The sequence below is a fragment of the Maylandia zebra genome, unplaced genomic scaffold (assembly GCF_041146795.1).
Source record: "Maylandia zebra isolate NMK-2024a unplaced genomic scaffold, Mzebra_GT3a scaffold02, whole genome shotgun sequence".
Lineage (NCBI taxonomy): Eukaryota > Metazoa > Chordata > Actinopteri > Cichliformes > Cichlidae > Maylandia > Maylandia zebra.
In genome coordinates, this window is record NW_027490032.1 from 1,487,363 (window position 1) to 1,507,273 (window position 19,911).

Genomic DNA, 19,911 nt, shown 5'->3' on the forward strand with positions numbered 1-19,911 from the left:
TTTTACCAAGATTATGTTTTCTGAACCCACAGAGAGGATGGGAATGATGTTTGTCTGATGCTACAAACTGTTGACTTGCTCAGTAGTGGTGACTTGTGTCACAGTGACCTGTAGATAGACATTTGTGATACTGTGGGGACTGATGCACTGTGACTTTCACTTCTAGGAAAATGAAACGGGTCAGAGGATGACTTCTCTGGTCACAGCCTGTAAATAAATGACTCAGCACAACACAAACACAACTGGTCAAAATGTTCATTTCACTAATGTTCTTTGCTGTGGATGTTCCTGTTTGTCCGAAACAGCCACGTAAAAACGAACAACTGCACATCCCTCACAATCAGATCATCAGATCGTTGCTGTACTTTCTTTCTTTTCTGCTGGTCACCACTTTGTCTGTGTGTAATTCTGTGAACAGGATGTGGTCAGACTTAATAAGACTAAAGATGTGTGTGTGTCTCAGCAGTGCTTCTGTAAGCTGGCTGATTTTCTGCATCTTCATCCCTACAGTTGTTAATTCCTGACTAGAAGAACATCTGGAAGCTGCTGAACATCTGTTTCTTCCCGCTGAGCTTTAAAATATGAGCAAAACAGAAACAGGCCTTCAAGTGAGGAGTAATGGAGTGGCTGCGATTATTATCAGGTGTTCATGACATGAAAGGAGATGCTGCCACCTGTTGGCTGTAGTTTGTCACTGAAGCTGTGGTGAAATGTGTACATGAGATTATATTCTGTTGTCATGAATGAATTCGCTTTAAAACATTCTACAAAATAATGGTTTGTGCATGACAGAAATAAATAATACTAACACCTACTCTCGGGGGCTTTATTATGCACACTGTTACACTTGACCTCATAAAATTCAGCAGACAGATTTTGCAGCTGTGCCAGACGTCATATTTCATTGTGGTGTGTGCGTTTGGCACCACAGGGCCACCGTACATTGATCTAAAATGACATTTCTCGTTTTAAAACTTTCTCAGTAAATCCATTCTGCACCTTGAAGGTGATTAAATGTTGTATTAACATGTTGTATTAGAGGAGCAGACTGAGCTTTGAGAGCCAAACAGCTTTTATCTTTGAGTCTAAGTTCTGGTTGAAGAAGGTTTATAGTTAGAGTTTATCAAAATTCAGCACATAACTGAGAGGAAGTCTCATTTATAAGTCTTTCTTGGCCAAGTTCAAGTAAACCGATCAGATTGTCATTACTGAATGCTTTAATAATGATTAATATGTCTGGTAAACACTGAAAACAGGTCCACCAGACCTGAACAGCACACAAGAGTTAACTGTTTCAGACAGGACTGGTACACATAGGAATGTTTTTGTTTTTTTAATGCTTCTTCTTTAAGCTCATTAGTTGGAAGCAATTTAACAGGCTCCAAGCTCTGGTTCATGTGTTGTTTCAGACCTACTGTTGATATGCTTCTTTAAAATAGGCACAGTAATTATGCTAAATACTGCTATGTTTTATCAATCTGTGTATTGGTACATAGTGTTGATTTTATTTGCATGGTTTTATTGTGATATTTATATTGCATGGTTTTATCCTCATATTTATATTATGTATTTTAGTGTTGTTGCACAATATTCTTCTAATCCACTGTGGACTAAGCAGACAATTGTAGGCCCCTGTGAGGTGGGGGCGTTCCCCGAGGTGGCCTATCAGCCGCCAGACTGACCTGTTAAAGGGGATGGTGAGGGCAGAGACAAGGGGAGCGACGCACGAAAGGTGAGGAGGAGAAAAAAGAAACGCGTGTAAGCCCGCACATGTGTTGGAGAACCTGCTGCCTGAATGTGGGGGGCCACGAGTCGTTCGGCGATCCAGTCCCAACGGCAGGAACAGCAACAGTGGGTGGCGATGGCCGCAATTCACAGCAGGGCAGGGGTGTCCCTCTGCCTGCATCTAACGGTGCTACGAGGGAGGCCGTGTTCAGGTGTGGAGTGTGGGGGAGGGACTGTGCGGTGACGCGCTGTCAGTAGGAGACAGGTCTGCGACAGGAGCCCCCTCCTTGTTCTTCTGGCCTGCGTGGTTTCCATCCCGGAAGAGAAAAACCTCTCCTGTTTTAGATAAGGAACATTTCCCCGCTTGTGGCTGGACTGTGGGATTATGGGACTGTGAGGGGGAATTTTTGCATACGGGAGACATTTGTTTAGCTTTGTTTTAATAGTGTATAGTTATTTTTGCCGGCAGGGTTTTTAGTGTAACCTGTATTTGTGATTCTGGCTGTGTTTTTTCCATGGAAATAAATGGTGTGTGTTCAAAGTCAGCTTAGTGTCTGTGCCCAGAGCACTGACCCACTCGCTCCCCTTCCTCTTGTATGTGAACGGACTTGGAGGTGAAGATTTGGGTCCACCAGTTTTAGCGGCTACAAGAGAAACACTCGAACAATAACTTCCACCAGCGTCACGTTAATGCTTTTGTTTATGTTGATATCTAACATGAATATAACAATTTTGCAATGTTGTGGCTTATTATCTAAAAACTTGTGTGATAATTTCTGTGTAATCAGGGCTGAAAAATGCAAAGCCGCGCGTTCCTGTATAATTCCATGTTAATTACCTATTAAAGGAAGAAGCTGAAGAGCCTGGTGTGTCCAGATCTGCTGGCTGGGATGTACCTGCATCATGATGCTAACACTGGTTAAAATACCAAATAAAACAGACCGATTGAAATGTCTTTACAACATCTCTGAACATCATGTGGGATAGTATAAGACCTATAGATGTGTGTCAGATTTTTCCTTCCTGAATCCTCCAATAGACAATAATGTCTCTGTTTCCCTCCTCACAGTTTCTAGAAGCAAAGGTCAGAGGGCGAGCTCTGGGTTCTTCGACCCTTCAGAAAATTGTCAATGTAAATTGACCTGAAGCAACAAGATCAAACTGGTCCTCACATTAACATCAAATTATTCAAAACAAAAGCAGCACTTTATCAAACCATGGCTCCTGTTCACAGGACAAATATCAAACGTCTCAAATAAAAATGTAGCTGAAGTTTAACCACCTCTTAACAGCACACAAAACAAAGATGTTGTCAGTCAGACTCTTTCAGATGGTGTTACACAGTGGATCAAAGTATTTAGTGTGACCTAGTGAGGACCATCTATACCGAAGCACTTATAAATGAAACTGAAAGGACAACAGTACCTCAAGACTCAAAACAAAACTCATACAAATGTTTAATGCAAGGTGCAAACAAAACTCACCTGTTTATAAGATCGGGGAAACCTTCAGCTGAGACTGAAGAAGTCACTTGGATGAGTGACGAAATGTTTCTCCCACAAAACGCTACGTCCACATGAACAGAATCAACTTTTGGAGATTTCAAAGGCAACATCAAATTGCACTGATATGAACAACATCTATAAACCTATATGTCTGGAAGCTACATTGCTAAATACAATAACATGCGATTGTTTTGTAACACATTAGGTCATTTTCTGGTTTCATGCAGAAAGATAAATATGCTAACGATATGACAACTTAAAACTACTGGTATAAAGATTTCTGTGTTGTTCTACTTGCAACAAATATGAATGTTGGGTCTGTGTTTCCACAAGCCTCGCTAATTCTAGAAACGTATTCATCATGAAGAAAACAAGACAGTCGATCGATCGATCACTTGCGCAAGGGAGGCCTGTGTCCACCACGAAAATGACCTCGGCGATGACCTCCCTTGCTGCCTTTTTATTGAGAGACAAAACATCAGAACAAAGCCACGCCCACATGGTTCTAAGACAAGGCATTGTATGTATATGTGTGAACTTCTGTAAGACTGTGTGTGTGTGTGTGTGTGTGTGTGTGTGTGTGTGTGTGTGTGTGTGTGTGTGTGTGTGTGTGTGTGTGTCTCAGACCTCCTGCTGACCAAAGGGTTGTAAACGCAGGAAGCTTACATCAAAAGCACAAGGATGTGTCTGTAATGAAAGACTACAGCCCCCCACCTAGAACCTCGAGAATCTGGGGGGGAAGGACAGTGGAATTTCTTTCATCAGAGTTGGCAAGCATAGAAATGACAACATTTAACAATTCACTCTAACAATGCATCAAAAGGATTTATCCATCAGAGGGAGAAAAAACAAAACAAAAACAAAAAAACCAGAAAAAAAGCAGCAAGATGTGACTGACTGATTACAGTATCTTATCATAATCTAGCTACAGTCACGCTAGTTAAAATGAAAAATGAAACCAGCCTTTAAAGGTGTGCTGTGAGTTTAGGGCTTTATATTTGAATCGCATTCCACGATGACCTCGACCATCTTAGATATTATTGTAAAACTATGGTATTATTGTATTGTTGTAGTAAACCGTGCTGTAAAGACACCTTGTTACTAATTAGGCAATGTTTTCTATGACTGATGTAACTCCAGTTTTCTGAAGTAATGGGCTATGGTAGTCATTAACAGCAGATCCTTTGATCCTCGGCCTATCCTTGTGTCAGGCTGAATCCTATCCATTTGTGTGTGTCTAGTAATACATTTCAAAATGAGCTTTCTTAAAAGTGCAACTGCACATTATCATTTTAGCTGTATTCCAGTTATATTCCACCTCTGTTATTCCTCATTCAGCTTGTCATTTTTGGTTTGGGTGTCTTTTTAAAGATTGCCTCTGAGGTCTTAGAGTTAAAAGCTATAAATAAGCTTATAAAATAAAATAATCTTGTTCCATCAGCCATTTCTCCAGGAGCTCTGTGGGAATATTGTGGAACACCAGCAACAACCACCCATGATGAGTCCTTTCAACACGGAGTCATTTCCAGACCATTATGGAAAAAGCTGTGAGATCTCCTTATTATTCACAGATACATTAGCTATATATGAACTGTCTTCCTCTTGTCACCCCCGCTAGGAGCAGACGCTAACTGAGCGCCGCAAGAGGGTCCATGCTCACAGGTGCTGCTGATAAGGAGCCAATCAGACACCCGATTGTCAGCACGTGGAGTACCAGAATCTTAAAACTAGATTCAAAAGAAGAATAGTCTGTTTGGCGCTGCGAGAGAAGATTTGGCAAGTTTTTGAATGGGTGTAAACCAGATACTTAACTCTGCTGCTGTGGGTTAGGGCGTGTTATTTATTTGCTTTGTAAATGCAATGTTTACTGTTTCCTGTCTTTTTCTTCCCTTTCAGTTCCAGTTTCCAGATGAACAGAATCAACTTTTGGAAACTCACCTGAGGTTTGCATAATACTGAAATGATGGTGGGTGCAGAGTCTTAAGTTTATGGGAGGTGTTTCAGAGAGAATGAGACATACTGAGCAGTTGGAGCCACACTGGAACTGTATTGAGCACCACTAGCTCAGAATCAAAGACACACCTCCATCCTTCATTTGTCTGTCCTGCAGATCCTTCCGATTCCTAAAAGATGAAATGAATAGAATAGAATAGAATAGAATAGAATAGAATAGAATAGAATAATCCTTTAACTGAATGCTGGTTGTCTGTATCAAATCGCTCATTCCAGAAACAAGGACATAGATCTTCCAGGTCAGCTCTGGTCAACTATACAACTATGATGTTAGGCTGAATGTTTTTAAATTGTTTCAGAGAACAAACAAACACATTCTTATAAGATTGAGGTAATAAAAATGCGACTTTATCACTGAAAATAAACTAGTGCTTGATTTTTTAAATTCTATTAGACTTATTTTATTAAACATATTCAACCACACACACAGTTAACACAAACCTCCTGCACTCAGATTTCCATCTTTCTAACAAAATTCATGCAAGGTTCCCACAGTTGGATGAAGGTTTCACACCTATCCTTAGCAATGTCAGCCAGTGTCTTATACAACATAGCCCATGGGTTGATGTTAACATGAAGTATTTCTAACTGTCTCTTACACATACACTTTTTTAATCCAGACACTACTATATATAATTAGTAGTAAATAGTAGACATGAGTGATTATTAATTATTTTCCTGTATAAGCTGAACTGACGACTATCCTGTAGCAGATTATACTACGGTCACTGAAATGAGTAAAACTGCTGAACATATAACAAACTAAAACCCGTCTCTAGCATCCATGTCTGTCACACCAACCCTCTGCATGTCCACCTTCACTACATCCATGAATCTTCTCTGTGGTCTCCATCTTTTCCTCCTACCATACCTGACAGCTCTATATTTGACATCCTTTGTCTAATATAACCACTACACATATCCAGATAAGGTCCCCTCTACTCCAGCAAAAAGTTTTTGGTTTAGAGTAGCATGGATCCCGCTGAGCTTTGAAGTGTGAGCAGGGCAGACAGCTTACGTTTAGAATAAGAGTGGCTGTGATCATAACGTCTAAAGAAAGGACATGTGCTGCCACCTGTTGTCTTGGTTTATCACTGAAGCTGTGAAATTATTTAAATCGCTTCAATACATCTTCTACATTGTTTAGTCTATAACAATAAAATGATGTGGTTTGATCCCAGGCTGCTTTCTGGCTGCATGCCAAATATCCTGGGGCAAGATACTAACCCCACGTTTGCCTACTGGTGGTGGTCAGTGTCCGGCAGCCTCGCCTCTGTCAGTGCGCACCAGGGCAGCTGTGGCTACCATCACCAGGATGTGGATGACTGGGTGTAGTGTAAAGCGCTTTGGGACTGAGTAAAGCGCTCTACAAATGAAGGCCATTCACCATTTTTGTGCGTTTAATTCTCCTATGTTAGATTTGCATATGTGCATATGGTCACAGCAGAGAGAGCACAATCTGGGTTACAGCAGCAGACAGATCCTTTTTTGAAACGTTCATTTTTTTGAATAGTATCAAATTCGGGATCATGGTTATGTTGCACATTTAGATTAAAAGAAATAGAAACCAGCGTGGCTTTGTGAGTCCGCCTTTACTTTGTATTCAACAAATATGTAGACATAGTACCGTCACACAGTCTCACACAGCTTTAGGCGCACTGCAGTATGGCGAGTGGCTTGTTTACTCGCACTAAAGCTCCTCATTTCAGGAGATACTCCCTCTTGTGGTGTAACGGAGGAATAACTACTCTCACCAGCACTGTCTCATTGGAGACTAGGGCACAGATCATTTTACAACTAAAGAGAATAACATATAACAATCAGAACATTTTAACCACCTGTGTGTGTGTGTGTGTGTGTGTGTGTGTGTGTGTGTGTGTGTGTGTGTGTGTGTGTGTGTGTGTGTGTGTGTGTCTTTAGGATGAACTAGAAAATAACATAAATGTCTTTATTTATATTCTCATTTGCTGTTTGTATTTCTACATTTGTTTTCCGTGGGTGGAGACAGTCTGGAGCATGAATGTCTATCAGATGAGCCGTAACTGAATTCCAGTCTGATTGGTTCCGCGTGACTTCAGAAACCAGCTGGGCCAAAAGTAGCTGTCCAATCGCCCAGTATCCACGTTAGCTCCTCCTCCCAGTGCAGAAAACACCCACCACAGTCAGCTGTTGCCTCAATCGGGACTTCCCCGTCAGTGCTGCGAGTCCGCGCTGCTTCGGCTTTTCTTTATATTTTCAGATTCGGAGATTATTCTTAGATATATTTGGAATATACGAAAGGCTTTCCAATGGAACAAGACGAGCAGGTGAAGCATCTGCGTCCCACCACGGGCTATGGAGAGAGGTTCAGGCTCACCCTGACCACTCACAAGTCCTTTTTGGAACAAAGATGGCGACGTCAAATGTCATTTCGAGGCGTTGGACGTAAGGGGTGGAGCCCCGCATTGGAGGCTCCACCCCAGAATAGCACGTCACTGTGCCCTGTGACGTGCTATTCTGCCTTACCGGTGCCCAAGTGGAATTTTATGCTTCCTCGACGGATCTAATGCAAAGGAAGTATGGCTACGATGCCCTTGGTTCACGCTGCACTCCTCTCGACTGTGGTTTTTTTGGTCTCTGCGTTTAACGGTAAGTTGGGGTTATTTGTTAAGACGTTCCTCCTCGGTGCAGTCTGACATTACTATATCACTGTAGATCGGTTATACAAAATTTGTAAAAGTACACTTAAATATCGCTTCACCTATTCTGATTCAGTTACGGGTGGGAAGAACTGCACATTTAACGCATGAAGAAAGAGTGGGGTTATCACTTAGTACAAGTTCTCTTATGGCGGTTGGGCAGTGTTGGTCCGGAGGGGGTGCACTGATTGGTTGGGCATGTTAGGTGTGCGTAAATGACAAGTAAGTAGTGACCTGTGTCGTATTTTGCCTTTGTTGTGTCAGTACTGTAGTATGTTACCATTTAGGAGCTAATGTAGTCCATAGTTGGAGCGGTAGGCCACGCATGCAACGCGTGAGTTCACCCTCATTTCATATGCTAACTTATGTTGTTAGCTGCCCCCGGTTTAGCTTTGTTGACGCATGTACGGTCGCTCGTATGTCCATAATGTCATTCCTGTGTTATCAGACCTTCTCTGTATGTGATGCTTGTGATTGTTTACTTTGAAGTAGCGGAGTTTGTAGCGAACAATTAGGTACGTGGATTAATAAAATGTAGTCTGACCGGAAGTATGGCGTCCCGCTTGCCCTTCACAATAAGTGCATTATAGCGGATTATAATGGGGGACGCTTTTATTTTGTATAACTACCGGAAGTAGTTCCTGTGTACTGACGGTTGCTTAACTTCGCGCTAATGCTATTTAGTTGCATAGTGTGAGCAGTTTGAAGTGTATTATATTTTTCTGATCTTTATATTTGATTATGTTAACTATGTTGTATTATGTTTATATTTGAGTATTTGACTTGTCTATTCTCTTTATTTATTGTTATTTCCCTGTTTTATTTCCTTTGTAGGAAACCACACACACACACACAGACACACACTTATGTACACCCGCTGTGTTACAGCCCCAGAAATTAAGCGGTGACAATAAAGTGCCTCAAACGGAACCTCAAGCTCCCTCCTTCTTTCGTGCTCTATTTGGCCTTAAGTAGTGTTCTGGCCGACACACCGGGGTGACCGTAGTGCTCAAAGACTGAATCAGTGCCACACAGGTTTATTTGCTAAATAAATCAGATTATAACCAAAAACCACAGTAACAGAACTGATTTGCAAATTTCTGAATCCCCCTGTTACTGAAAAAGATCTGTGTATTTATCTTTAGTTTTTAGTTTCAAAAGGAAACCTTGCTAATGTGCATTATAGGAGGGGGACGCACACATTTTGGCAGATGCAGCCACACAGCCTGATAAAATCTATAGAGGGGTAAACCCAGGTTAATTCACTGGGGTGCGATGTGATGACATGCTCACGTCTGGTTTTACACTGTTATAGTATCAAAGTCTTTGTCTGAACAAACTGTTCCCATCAGATAGTGCACAGTTTAAGGTAAATAGTCTTCCGCACGGTACATTATAATGTCATGAAATTAGCATTAAAATGCGTTTTTTCAGCTTTTGTGATTTGTTTCAGTGACTTCAGATCAGTAACAAGTAGAGTAAAGAAACGTAGCCAGACAAGTGTCTCCTCCTCCTCTGAACGCTCTTGTGGATGGGGGAACAATTTTTGCTGGAGGTAACTACTTTGGCACAACAAATGTGAAGAAACATGCAAAAACGTACAATGAGCAGCATCTTTCAAACTTGCCCATGCCTTAATTCTCATGTGTTCTTCATAGTAGTAGCAAATGCATAAAAATAAGGCTTTTATCAAAATACTCAAAGAAGAAATTTTAGATTTTAACTGTATTTACAGAGGCTTTAGAGCTTTTCCTACTGATAAAAACCTCATGGCCATTCATACTACACAAGGAAGTGACCACAGACTTTAATGTTGCTGGATTCTCCACATATTTAAAGTCTCCTTTGATAACACACATCACTGTGTGCTAAATTTCGGTATCCAGTGTGTGCTGTAATTCATCTATTTCCCCAGATGTCAGTCTGTTTGCAGCTCTTGATGATTAGATTGCACAAAGGAGTAAATTAGCTTTTTAATGTCTACAACCCAAACTGTGTCCTCTCATTCAGTCCAGATAAACATCACAGCTGGACAGAACGTCACTCTGCCATGTCGAGCTCCAAACAACAACAAAACCATCACAATGGTAGAGTGGAGCAGACCTGACCTGGGATCAGAATATGTCCTTTTTTATCGCAATAAGCAGTTTGCTCCAGACAACCAGCATCCATCTTTTAAGGACCGGGTGGATCTGCAGGACAGACAGATGAAGGAACGAGACGTGTCTTTGATTCTGAAGGATGTGACGATTAATGACACTGGAACATACGAGTGTCGTGTCGTCCAGAAAGAAACAAACCGCAGGAAGAGAGCAAATCTGGAGACTGACCCCATCAGCATCATCAACCTTCATGTTGTTGATCCTCCAGGTGAGTGAGTAGAGTTGAGTGTGTGTGTGATCAGAGGTGAAGCTGCTTCCTGGTTGTTGATGTTTGTTTCTAAAGATGTTGTTGATGAGACTTTGTAGAAAGCAGCTGGTCTGAGTGATGTGATCAGAGTGCAGTAGATAATGTCTGACAGCAGTTTGAAGAGGAAATGGATTCTGTTCTGTTCTTCACTCATCACCTACCTGACAGCTGACACCTCACACCTGTTTCTCACCTGCAGGTCAGACAGGAGGAGACACAGAGGATGGAGGGAAGGAGGATGGAGGGAAGGAGGCTGGAGGGAAGGAGGATGGAGGAGAGAAGAGTGGATCTGTTGGACTAATAGCTGGTCTGGTAGTTCCTGTTGTGCTTCTTGTTGGTGTTGCTGTTTTTTTTTTTTATCTACATAAACCATGACAATGAGAATCAGGAATGATACTAACCTCCTGTTGAAATGTACTTGTTTGAAACATCTTACGGCTTTTCCACCTGATTCTCCTGCTGTTGCTCCAAATTCCCAGCATGTCACTCAACACAGGAACAAACAGATGATGAACAGCCTCCTGTTGAAATGCACCATGTTTGAAATGTCTCAGAGCTTTTCCAAATGAGCTCTCAGTCTCCTGGTTTTGCGTCAATTTCCCATCGTTGTCACTCAGCACAGTAAAAAACAGATCTGAGGACGTGTTTGTCATGAAAAGAGCCCAACATTTGGTTTTCAGGGTTTTTATGAAGGGGATTTATTTCTGTGAATGAAAAACCGACTGAAATCCTGGATTCTGTTCTTCACTCACCACCAGCTCACACCTTCTTCTCACCTGCACGTCCTCCAGGAGGACATGGAGGGTTTGTGGGACTGGTAGTGAGTCTGTCAGTTTTGGTACCTAATGATTTGATCTGTAAAAGAAGAAAATGAAATGGTGCTGAATATGTGATTTCTGCTTCTCAGAGATCCTGTTAAAGTCTAAAGACATTGGGAGGGTTTCACACTGTTTGGAGCAGGGAAACAAGTACTAATGGTGCAATCTTTCTACGTAGCACTTTTAATTCTTATTCCTACTTTTATTTTTTCATGTCTATTTAAGTGCTATTTATGACACTATGTTTGCACTGAAGCACCGCAGCAATTTCCTAATGTTGTAAACCTGCTCAACATTTGGCAATAAACCCCTTTCTGATTCTGATTCTGGTTTTGTTGTTGTTGCTGTTGTTGTTGTTGTTGTTTTTTTTTTTTTGAACAACACAGTCGAGATTCACATTGTCCTCGCAGTGAACCGCAGAATCAAATGTCTGAGATCTTTCTACAGCTGAATTATGAATCTCCTGCTGCTGATCACAGAGACAGAAATCGTCTAAAAACGCACAGAGGCCACCAACACCGCACAAAGGTCCCTGACTTCACTGACAGTCTGCGGGAAAAAAAGCATTTTTCTGAGGTGAGGCTATCTCACATAGTTAACCTGCCAAGACCTGAACTTTTTCATGGCATTTTTAATTTCTCGTTGCTATTTGGGCTGATTGGGACCTGATGAATGTAAAAACAAAGAATTACCTGATTTCCTTTTTTTCTTTATTTTTGTTTTTGAGAAAAGTGAGATCGCTTAATTGTCCATGTTTCACTTATCTTAACTGCACTACTGTATAATCTATATTATTGCTAATATATATTGTAATATATCTATATCATGGCTGAAGCACTTCTGGATGGATGCAAACTGCTTTTCGTTGCCTTGTACCTGTGACATGTGCAATGACAAAGTTGAATTCTATTCTGTTCTATTTAATTCTATCCACATACGTTTGTTTGACATTTTGATAAAGTAGCAGTTTAATGTCCTCGTACATGGATATTAAGAAAATTGTGTTTTGGTCTAGATCAGGGGTCTGCAACCTTTCACATCCAAAGAGCCATTTGGACCCGGTTTCCACGCCAAAGAAATGAAGATAACACTGTATATTTCTTTTTACCTTTATGCTTTGTGTGAATACTAAGGTGTGTTGCTTATGAAATCCATTAAGTGCTACAAAGAAAAATAAATTTTATTTATGTAATGAACACATTTTGAACTCTTAAAGAAATATAACAAAAGGAAAGACGCCCAGCTGAACTAAAATGATCCATGTAGCAAACAATGACTGTTGTGAGCCTAAGTTGTGTGGGCATCGAAGGACTACCTAGTGCAAAGAAAGAATATACATGATACAGATGTGCATAAGCTGACTATTTCTTTTTCTACATATACCGGTGTTTGAAAAATGAACAGTGAAAGCAACAGCAAAAAGAAAAACAGATCCTTCAGGCTGGACTGAACAAAGTGATATTTTATTGGCAAAACTTTTAATGAATTTTTAAAAAACATTTTACTGTTGTGTGAAACCAATAAACTCTTATTTTAGCAAAAATATCAAAAACATTTTACACATTGAATGTTTGCAGAACTTATTTACATAGTAAGTATTTAAAGCTCCATGCCTAGCATAAGTTACTTGCACTGGTGTCTTGGGACAACTCCATCTCGTCTCACTTAATCCGTTTTTTAACTAATGCTGTGTTCTGGTAATTTGACAGCATACATGCTACTGCAAACAGTTGGTTGATATTGTAAACAGGTGACATGGTGATGATGCCATCAAAAAGTTTGTTCTGTTTGATCCTCCTAATGACTCGCTCCACATGCAGCCCGAGTCTGACTGTGGCCTGCATCTCCTTAACCTGGTTCTTCTTCTTCTTCTGCTTAGATAGAAAAGGGGGGCGGTACACTTTGCATTTACAACCATCTGTGATCAGGAAGCCCTTATCCACCATCACTGCCATGTCTTCAGTCAACTTCTCAGCAATGCCTGATTGTTTGAATAGTTCCTTGTCACTAACCGAACCTGCGTACAGATCAGAGATGAATGTGACTGGACCATGTGGAGCTATGCCAACCAGGGCTTTCATCGTGCAGTGGGATTTGTACGAAGAGTACGTTTCACTCTGGAGAAGTGGTGAGGATGGTGTCTGACACCTCAGCTCTGTACAGTCAAGGATCACCTGGGTGTCTGAGAAACCTTTGAATTCCTTAGGGAGGTAAGCTTGCACTTCTGCACGTGTAAGCCAGATGCACTGAGACCCCAGTGCAGTGGCAAGAAAACTTGTCCATGTTGCAATGATGCTGCTCACTGTGGACTGGTGTATGTTGAATCGATGAGCCAGGTCCCTCTCCTTCAGACCAACAGACAGGAAAACCAGGAAAAGAAAGAACTCGTCGATTGGCTGGAGCAGCTGCCTCTGAAAGGTTGAAACAAAAGGGAAAATGTTACTCCTTAATCTATGAACTAGTAAGATCATGCTTTTCTTGGCTAAATGTTTTGTAAGATAAGACAGGATAGACCCTTATTAGCCCCACACGTGGGAAATTTGTTGAGTTACAGCAGAAAGTGGCAAAAATTCAGAAAAACAATGAGATGGGATAAGAATAAGACACTGTGTACAATAGAATAAAATACTTTATAGATCAGAATAAAATGTGAAATGCTGGAATGGTTATGCACACCATACTGTACTGTCAGGGTTGAATTCTTTTATTTTTCTAGTAAATAAAGTTGTTTTTATTATCTTTATATACAAACTGCAAACGTCCTCATATGAGTTGTAGGACAAGTCTTAGTGGGACTTGTTAACAGTCCTACTAAGGGGCAGGTCAAATGTCAACGGCACTGCATCCATGTTTATGATCGCGTCCGGTCCGATGGAATATTCGTTTAACTTTCTTTGTGTGAATTTGCGCAAGTCTGTTATTTTCTCTGCATAGTCGGGGGGGAGTTGTTGACACACAGTCGTCCGCGCCCTGATGGACAGTCCTTTTCGTTTTTTCGTTGGCGACTATTTTGGCTTTCAGTCGGATCTGCACAGTTGAAACACCTCGCCCATTTGCTCTCTGTGTGTTCATCCAGTCTTCAATACATTTAGGCCATCTGCTCTTATTTCCTCTGAAAGCTTTTGTCGTCTTTTTGGACTGAGCCAGTTCATCACGCTGGAGTCTCCAACGTCTCACCATTGATTCGTTTATGCCAAGGGTACGTGCAGCAGCTCTACTTCCCCTCGCTGAGAGCTTTAATTTGAAAGCTGCATCATATGCATTTCTTGTGTTTGCCATACTGAGGGTTTGTGAATGAAAGCTTCCTTTGCTCCTGTAATACTCCTCTTGCTAATCAAGTTTGTTTTTCGCGCTACTTCGTACGGGACTACGTTGCCTTTCGGACGGACATGTGACCAACATACCACTCTTGTCCCCCGATACTGTGTGTCTGATCACATGCCCTTCTGCCAGCCAACGTAGTGCCGTACAACAGCAGAACAAACAAAACAAATCCTCTGAAAGCCACAGAGTTCAAAGCTTGTGCAAAAAGTAGTGGCTTGTAGCCCAAAAATTATGCCACATAAACACAATGCCATCGCACCTCTAGTTCCAACTACCAACAAAGCCATAGCCTACCGTTTGTGTGCGTGCAGGTGTCAACACTTCTTCGTCCGTGTTGGCAGCTGACTTGGCTCTTGAAGCCCGGATCATCTTATAGATGCAAGGCTCAATCAAAACCCAGAATGCCATCAAATGATTATAGCTTGGAAATCTATTCACAAGAGAGACAAACATCGTGTCAATCATTAATTAACATCACTCATGAAACATACAGTCAGCAGATAAAAAGTAAATATCTGTTGTTTTCATGAAGACTGGAAACACTTGAACTTCGATGTACCTGGTATAGAATTGGATGTCAGTGTCAGAGCCAGCAAACCGCTGTAACCCAAACTCTCGCTGGACACGTAACGCCTGTATTTCCTTCCTCAGACTCTCCACGTCTTTGGACAGGTCTTCTGCTGATGGCTCAGGGACTGAGCAGTAGTCATGATCTCTTGTAACACTGTGCTGACCTTGATCCCCAGGATGAACTAGTTCAGGGGGTCGCTCCGTTCTCTCCCAAACACTACTCGGCGTTGGTTCAACTTTATAATTATTCCACTGAAAAAGTGTCGGGACAGCACCTTTAAAAAGCCTCCTTCGACCATCAAGGGTTGTTGGTCCTGCATCCTTGGCTGCTGGGTCCCTGATAAGAGAGAAAACAAAATCATGTTCATTCTTTTTTGTTGACTTTTGTAGAAAATGGGCCATGTTTCTGGTGACAGTGGGGAAGGAAAAACTCCCTTATAACAGTCAGAATCGAGAGGGTGGGGAGGCAAGGAAGACAGAACAAAAGGCACGCTGTGGCAAGATTAATAATAACTAATGATTCAATTCAGACAGGTGTATAAATGCACAGTGGGTGAAAATGTGATTAATAAAGAGTGCATTATGTGCTAAGGGTTTAAACAGCTCCAAGAATTAGAAGAACCTACTTAAAACAGTTTTAAAGTTAAAATCATTTCTATGTGTTTATTGTAGTTTTTTTTAAGTTTTCCCACCACCTAAAGCAGGGTTAAAGTAACACAGTTTCACTATCATGTAGCGTTAGTCTCACCTCACCCAGCCTCAATATGCTTACTTGACAGCACTCCTCAGTATTAAGTCACACCCAGAGAAAGACTTTGATATATTCACCTTGCAGGGATGCCTTCTGCAGATAGCTTGATTTGTGCTATCCGTTGTAGCTTTGCTGTCTGTCTTCTGTTGAACACATCCAGTCTCATTTTTCTTCTTATCTTCTCTGCAGATGCCTTCTCTGCCTTTCTGCCTACAAAATAAACATAAACATTTCATTATTTCTACTTTAGAGCTTGCTAACTAAGAAAACACGACATAAAGCCCACTATGCATGCAGCTATGTGGTTTTCCATCATCAGAAACCACAACGATAGTCTAGTAAATAATGAAAACACTTATGTTAGAAAGCTTATATAAAAGTTGCCCGATACAAAATGATGGGAACAAGCGGAATACGCCGGCTGGAAGGTCCCATCTTTCAGTCTTGTTTTGCTTACTCCTCCTTCAATGGTGCTACTCAGTTTAGTTCACCTAATGCGGTAAAAGAAAGTACTTCTCTTTTTTCCTCGTCTATTTGTACAACCTGGGGCGCAACAGTTATCAACAATGGTTAGCCGCGTTCACCACGGCAGCCGGATGCTGCCAAAATAGTGACGCCTGGAGGGGGAGGGGGCGAACCTGTGTGACGTCATCTCCTGGAGCCTGAACAGAGGTCGCTGCTCCCTGCGCAGTACCACAAATACGACCAGTTTCGAAATAAGAAATCGCATCCAGTTTACTAATGGCTGAGTGCAAATCTGGCTGTTTTCAAGCCGCTAAACTGTGAGTACGTCCCAAGTTAAGTCAGCTGGAGTGCGTGGAGTATAATAGCCAAGATAAGATAACCTTCATGTCCCACTCAAATTAGTTTTGTCACAGCAGTTAGTGGACAGTGCAAAAGTTATATAACAAAAATTAGAATACAATAAGAATAAAATTCTGTACACAACTGTACAGAATAGAACAAAATAAAAATACTATATACAGTAGAATAAATAGAATAAGATATACAATAGGATGAAACAGAATACAAATTCTATGTACAACTGAGTGAAAATACAACGATGCCAGAAAGGAGTATAGCACTTAGTGTTGTTGTCCACCCTCCACCACAATTTATGTTATACATTTATCAATGAATTGCAAATATCTCGTTTATGCATGATGAATTGCTCTCTTCAGTTGGGTGTCTTCCCTGCTGCCTTTAAAACGGCGGTGGTGAGGCCCCTTCTGAAGAAGAGCAATTTGGATTGTAATGATTTTAATAACTACAGACCTGTATCCAACTTACCATTTTTAAGTAAAGTCTTAGAAAAACTTGTTTTTACTCAGATTACTGATTTTCTCAATGATAGACAGATCCTGGAGATATTCCAGTCTGGATTTAGGGTGAACCACAGCACAGAGACGGCTCTCCTAAAGGTTTTAAATGATCTTAGATGTAACTGGGACTCCCAAAAGCTCTCAGTCCTGGTGCTACTGGATCTAAGCGCAGCCTTTGATACAGTAGACCACGCTATTCTTTTAAACAGACTGAAACACATGGTGGGCCTCTCTGGTGCTGTACACAGCTGGTTCACTTCCTATCTCTCTGACAGAACTTTTATGGTGAGTATGGATACATGCTCCTCTAAGATCCATAAAATGACATGTGGTGTGCCTCAAGGGTCGGTTCTAGGCCCTGTACTTTTTAATTTGTATATGCTCCCTCTCGGCGGTGTCATCAGGAGGCATGGAGTGAACTTCCACAGTTACGCTGATGACACGCAGCTGTACATCTCCGTGTCTCCTGATGACACCAGACCAATGGATGCCCTTTTTAACTGTATCTTGGATGGCAGAAAACTTTTTACAGCTTAACCAGGACAAAACTGAAGTTTTAATTGTCGGTCCTGAGGCTCAGAGAGAGAAACTCTTGTCTAAATTACAGGCATTTTCACTATGTCCTTCGCTACAAGTGAAAAACCTGGGTGTTATTTTTGACTCTGAGCTTGGTTTTATCCCACATATTAAACACGTAACTAAAATTGGATTTTATCATCTAAAAAATATAGCCAGAGTCCGCCCTATTCTCTCTCGGGCCAACACGGAGATGCTGATGCATGCTTTTATTACCAGTCGCATTGATTACTGTAATGCCCTGCTCTCTGGTCTTCCTAAGAAGAATATTTCAACTTTACAACTCTTGCAAAACTCGGCAGCTCGTGTGCTGACGAAGACCAGAGGGCGGGCCCACATTACACCGGTTTTAGAATCGCTGCACTGGCTCCCCGTGTGTTTCAGGATCGATTTTAAAGTTCTTTTATTGGTTTTTAAATGTCTTAATGGTCTTGGGCCTTCTTATCTCTCAGATCTGCTTTTACCATACGAACCCTCGCGGACCCTGAGGTCCTCTGGTACTGGCCTTTTGATTGTCCCTAAAGTCAGGACACATACTCACGGAGAGGCAGCGTTTCAGTGGTATGGTCCTCGTCTGTGGAACAGCCTGCCGGAGGAGCTCAGGGCCGCAGAGAACGTACATGTTTTCAAGAACAGGCTCAAGACCCACCTTTTTAATTTAGCTTTTACTTAGCGTTTATTTATTTTATGCTTATTTATTCTATCCTGTTATTCTATTATTAATTTAGGATTTACCTAATATTTGTTTGATTTTATTCTTATTCATTTTTTAATCTTCTTATTCTATTTCTATTTATATTGTATCCTGTTCTTATTTATTTTATCATTTTACCCTATATATATTGTATTGCGTCATATCTCCAGTGTTTCCTCGGAGGGCGCTCTCTGCACCGGGGCTGTTATTGACCGTGGCTGCTGGGTCTCTGGGGTCCTCTCAGCCTGGCTGGGGGGGCTCCTTTGCCTCCCTCCTGCTGTGTGCCCAGCCTGGAGGCTGCGGTCTGTGACCGGCTCCCGGTGCAGACGGCTCCCTGTTATAGTGTTTCCTCACTTGGCTCATGCGAGCCCAGCCCAATTTTTACTCTTTAAGTGTGCGCGTGTGTGTATGTGTGTGTGGGTGGGGGGATATATGTGTATTGAGAGTGTGGGGAGTGAGTTGGAGGGTGGGGTGGGCTGCTTTTAACTATGTAAAGCACTTTGTGCTACATTTTCTCTGTATGAAAAGTGCTTTATAAATAAAGATTGATTGATTGATTGATATTATGTGTCCATAATTGTAAAGTAGATGCAAACTACTACATTGACAATCGGGCAAGATATTACTTTAAACCCATTGTTGTCCTCCATGCACACAGGGGAAACTTTCAGCGGTTTTCACATTAAGGCCGTTTGAATCCTCAAAACTTTATGTGGCGATTGCCAGACACTAAGAGCATTTTTTTTGAATTAGGGATTGGGGTTTGGGGGGTGTTTACCTCCGACTAGTGCTCTTTGTTGTTGTCCTTGCGTTCGTCGTCTTTTTTCGGAGTTCATGTGTAGCGTTGGTACCCAGTCTGGATTTGTTTGATCCATTTCATAGGCAGGCTTCCCTACAGTGGTGCGATAGAATTGCACGTGTCTGCAAAGTCACTCAATACGATGTTTGTTCGGATTGTATAACCTCCGAGTGCATCAACAATAAAAATCATTAAGCTATAAAGAGTGATGTAAACATACTACATTTTCACTTACCGGAGTGAAAATGTCGGGAGCACACCAACAGATATTTAGAGATGGAAGAGAACTGGAGATCAAGTCGTCCCACGGCTGCTATCCAGGCTAGACGCCTTCTTTTGGTAAGGTCCGCTATATGAGCTCCCTCATGCTGCTTCCAGGTGGGGAAAGAATGAAAAGATAAACCATTTCCAAGCTTCTTCCCTTGCCGGTCGTGTGATCGAACATTACAGCCGATCACGCAGCAGTTACGAACCATGGCTGATGTGTGTGCTTTCGCTCCTCTTTCGCTTGAGCCCTGAAATATGGCGCATCAGCCCAAAAGACTTTCCACGCCCACCCCGTGACATCACGCGCCCAAGCCCTGTAAGATAGTGATGTCCTGTGTGTCGAAGCGTGTGTCAGGGGAGTTTTTGGGAAGCACGTATCGAGGCTCGCTTTGATTACGTATGCAGTGACGCTCGAGGCCTCGCGGGCAGTCCGTACCACGTGACTGATTCAGGAACTGGC

General features: G+C 41.7%; 1 protein-coding gene and 1 long non-coding RNA gene across 2 annotated transcripts; one reads left to right on the forward strand and one right to left on the reverse strand.

Annotated features, from left to right (window-relative positions):
• The first annotated feature begins 7,175 nt into the window (after positions 1 to 7,175).
• Positions 7,176 to 11,472, forward strand: LOC101478658 (myelin-oligodendrocyte glycoprotein). The gene is made up of 3 exons (XR_013096099.1): positions 7,176 to 7,871; positions 9,932 to 10,291; positions 10,530 to 11,472. It is a non-coding gene; the product is annotated as a myelin-oligodendrocyte glycoprotein (long non-coding RNA).
• Positions 11,473 to 12,595: 1,123 nt separating this feature from the next.
• LOC112430761 (uncharacterized) lies at positions 12,596 to 19,911 on the reverse strand. Its single transcript, XM_024799235.2, has 6 exons — positions 19,420 to 19,911; positions 19,164 to 19,277; positions 15,871 to 16,003; positions 15,032 to 15,379; positions 14,767 to 14,902; positions 12,596 to 13,559 (listed from the first exon to the last, which is right to left on the reverse strand). Exons 1-6 carry the CDS (start codon positions 19,658 to 19,660, stop codon positions 12,810 to 12,812), a joined length of 1,722 nt encoding a protein of 573 aa, XP_024655003.2. The 5' UTR covers positions 19,661 to 19,911; the 3' UTR covers positions 12,596 to 12,809.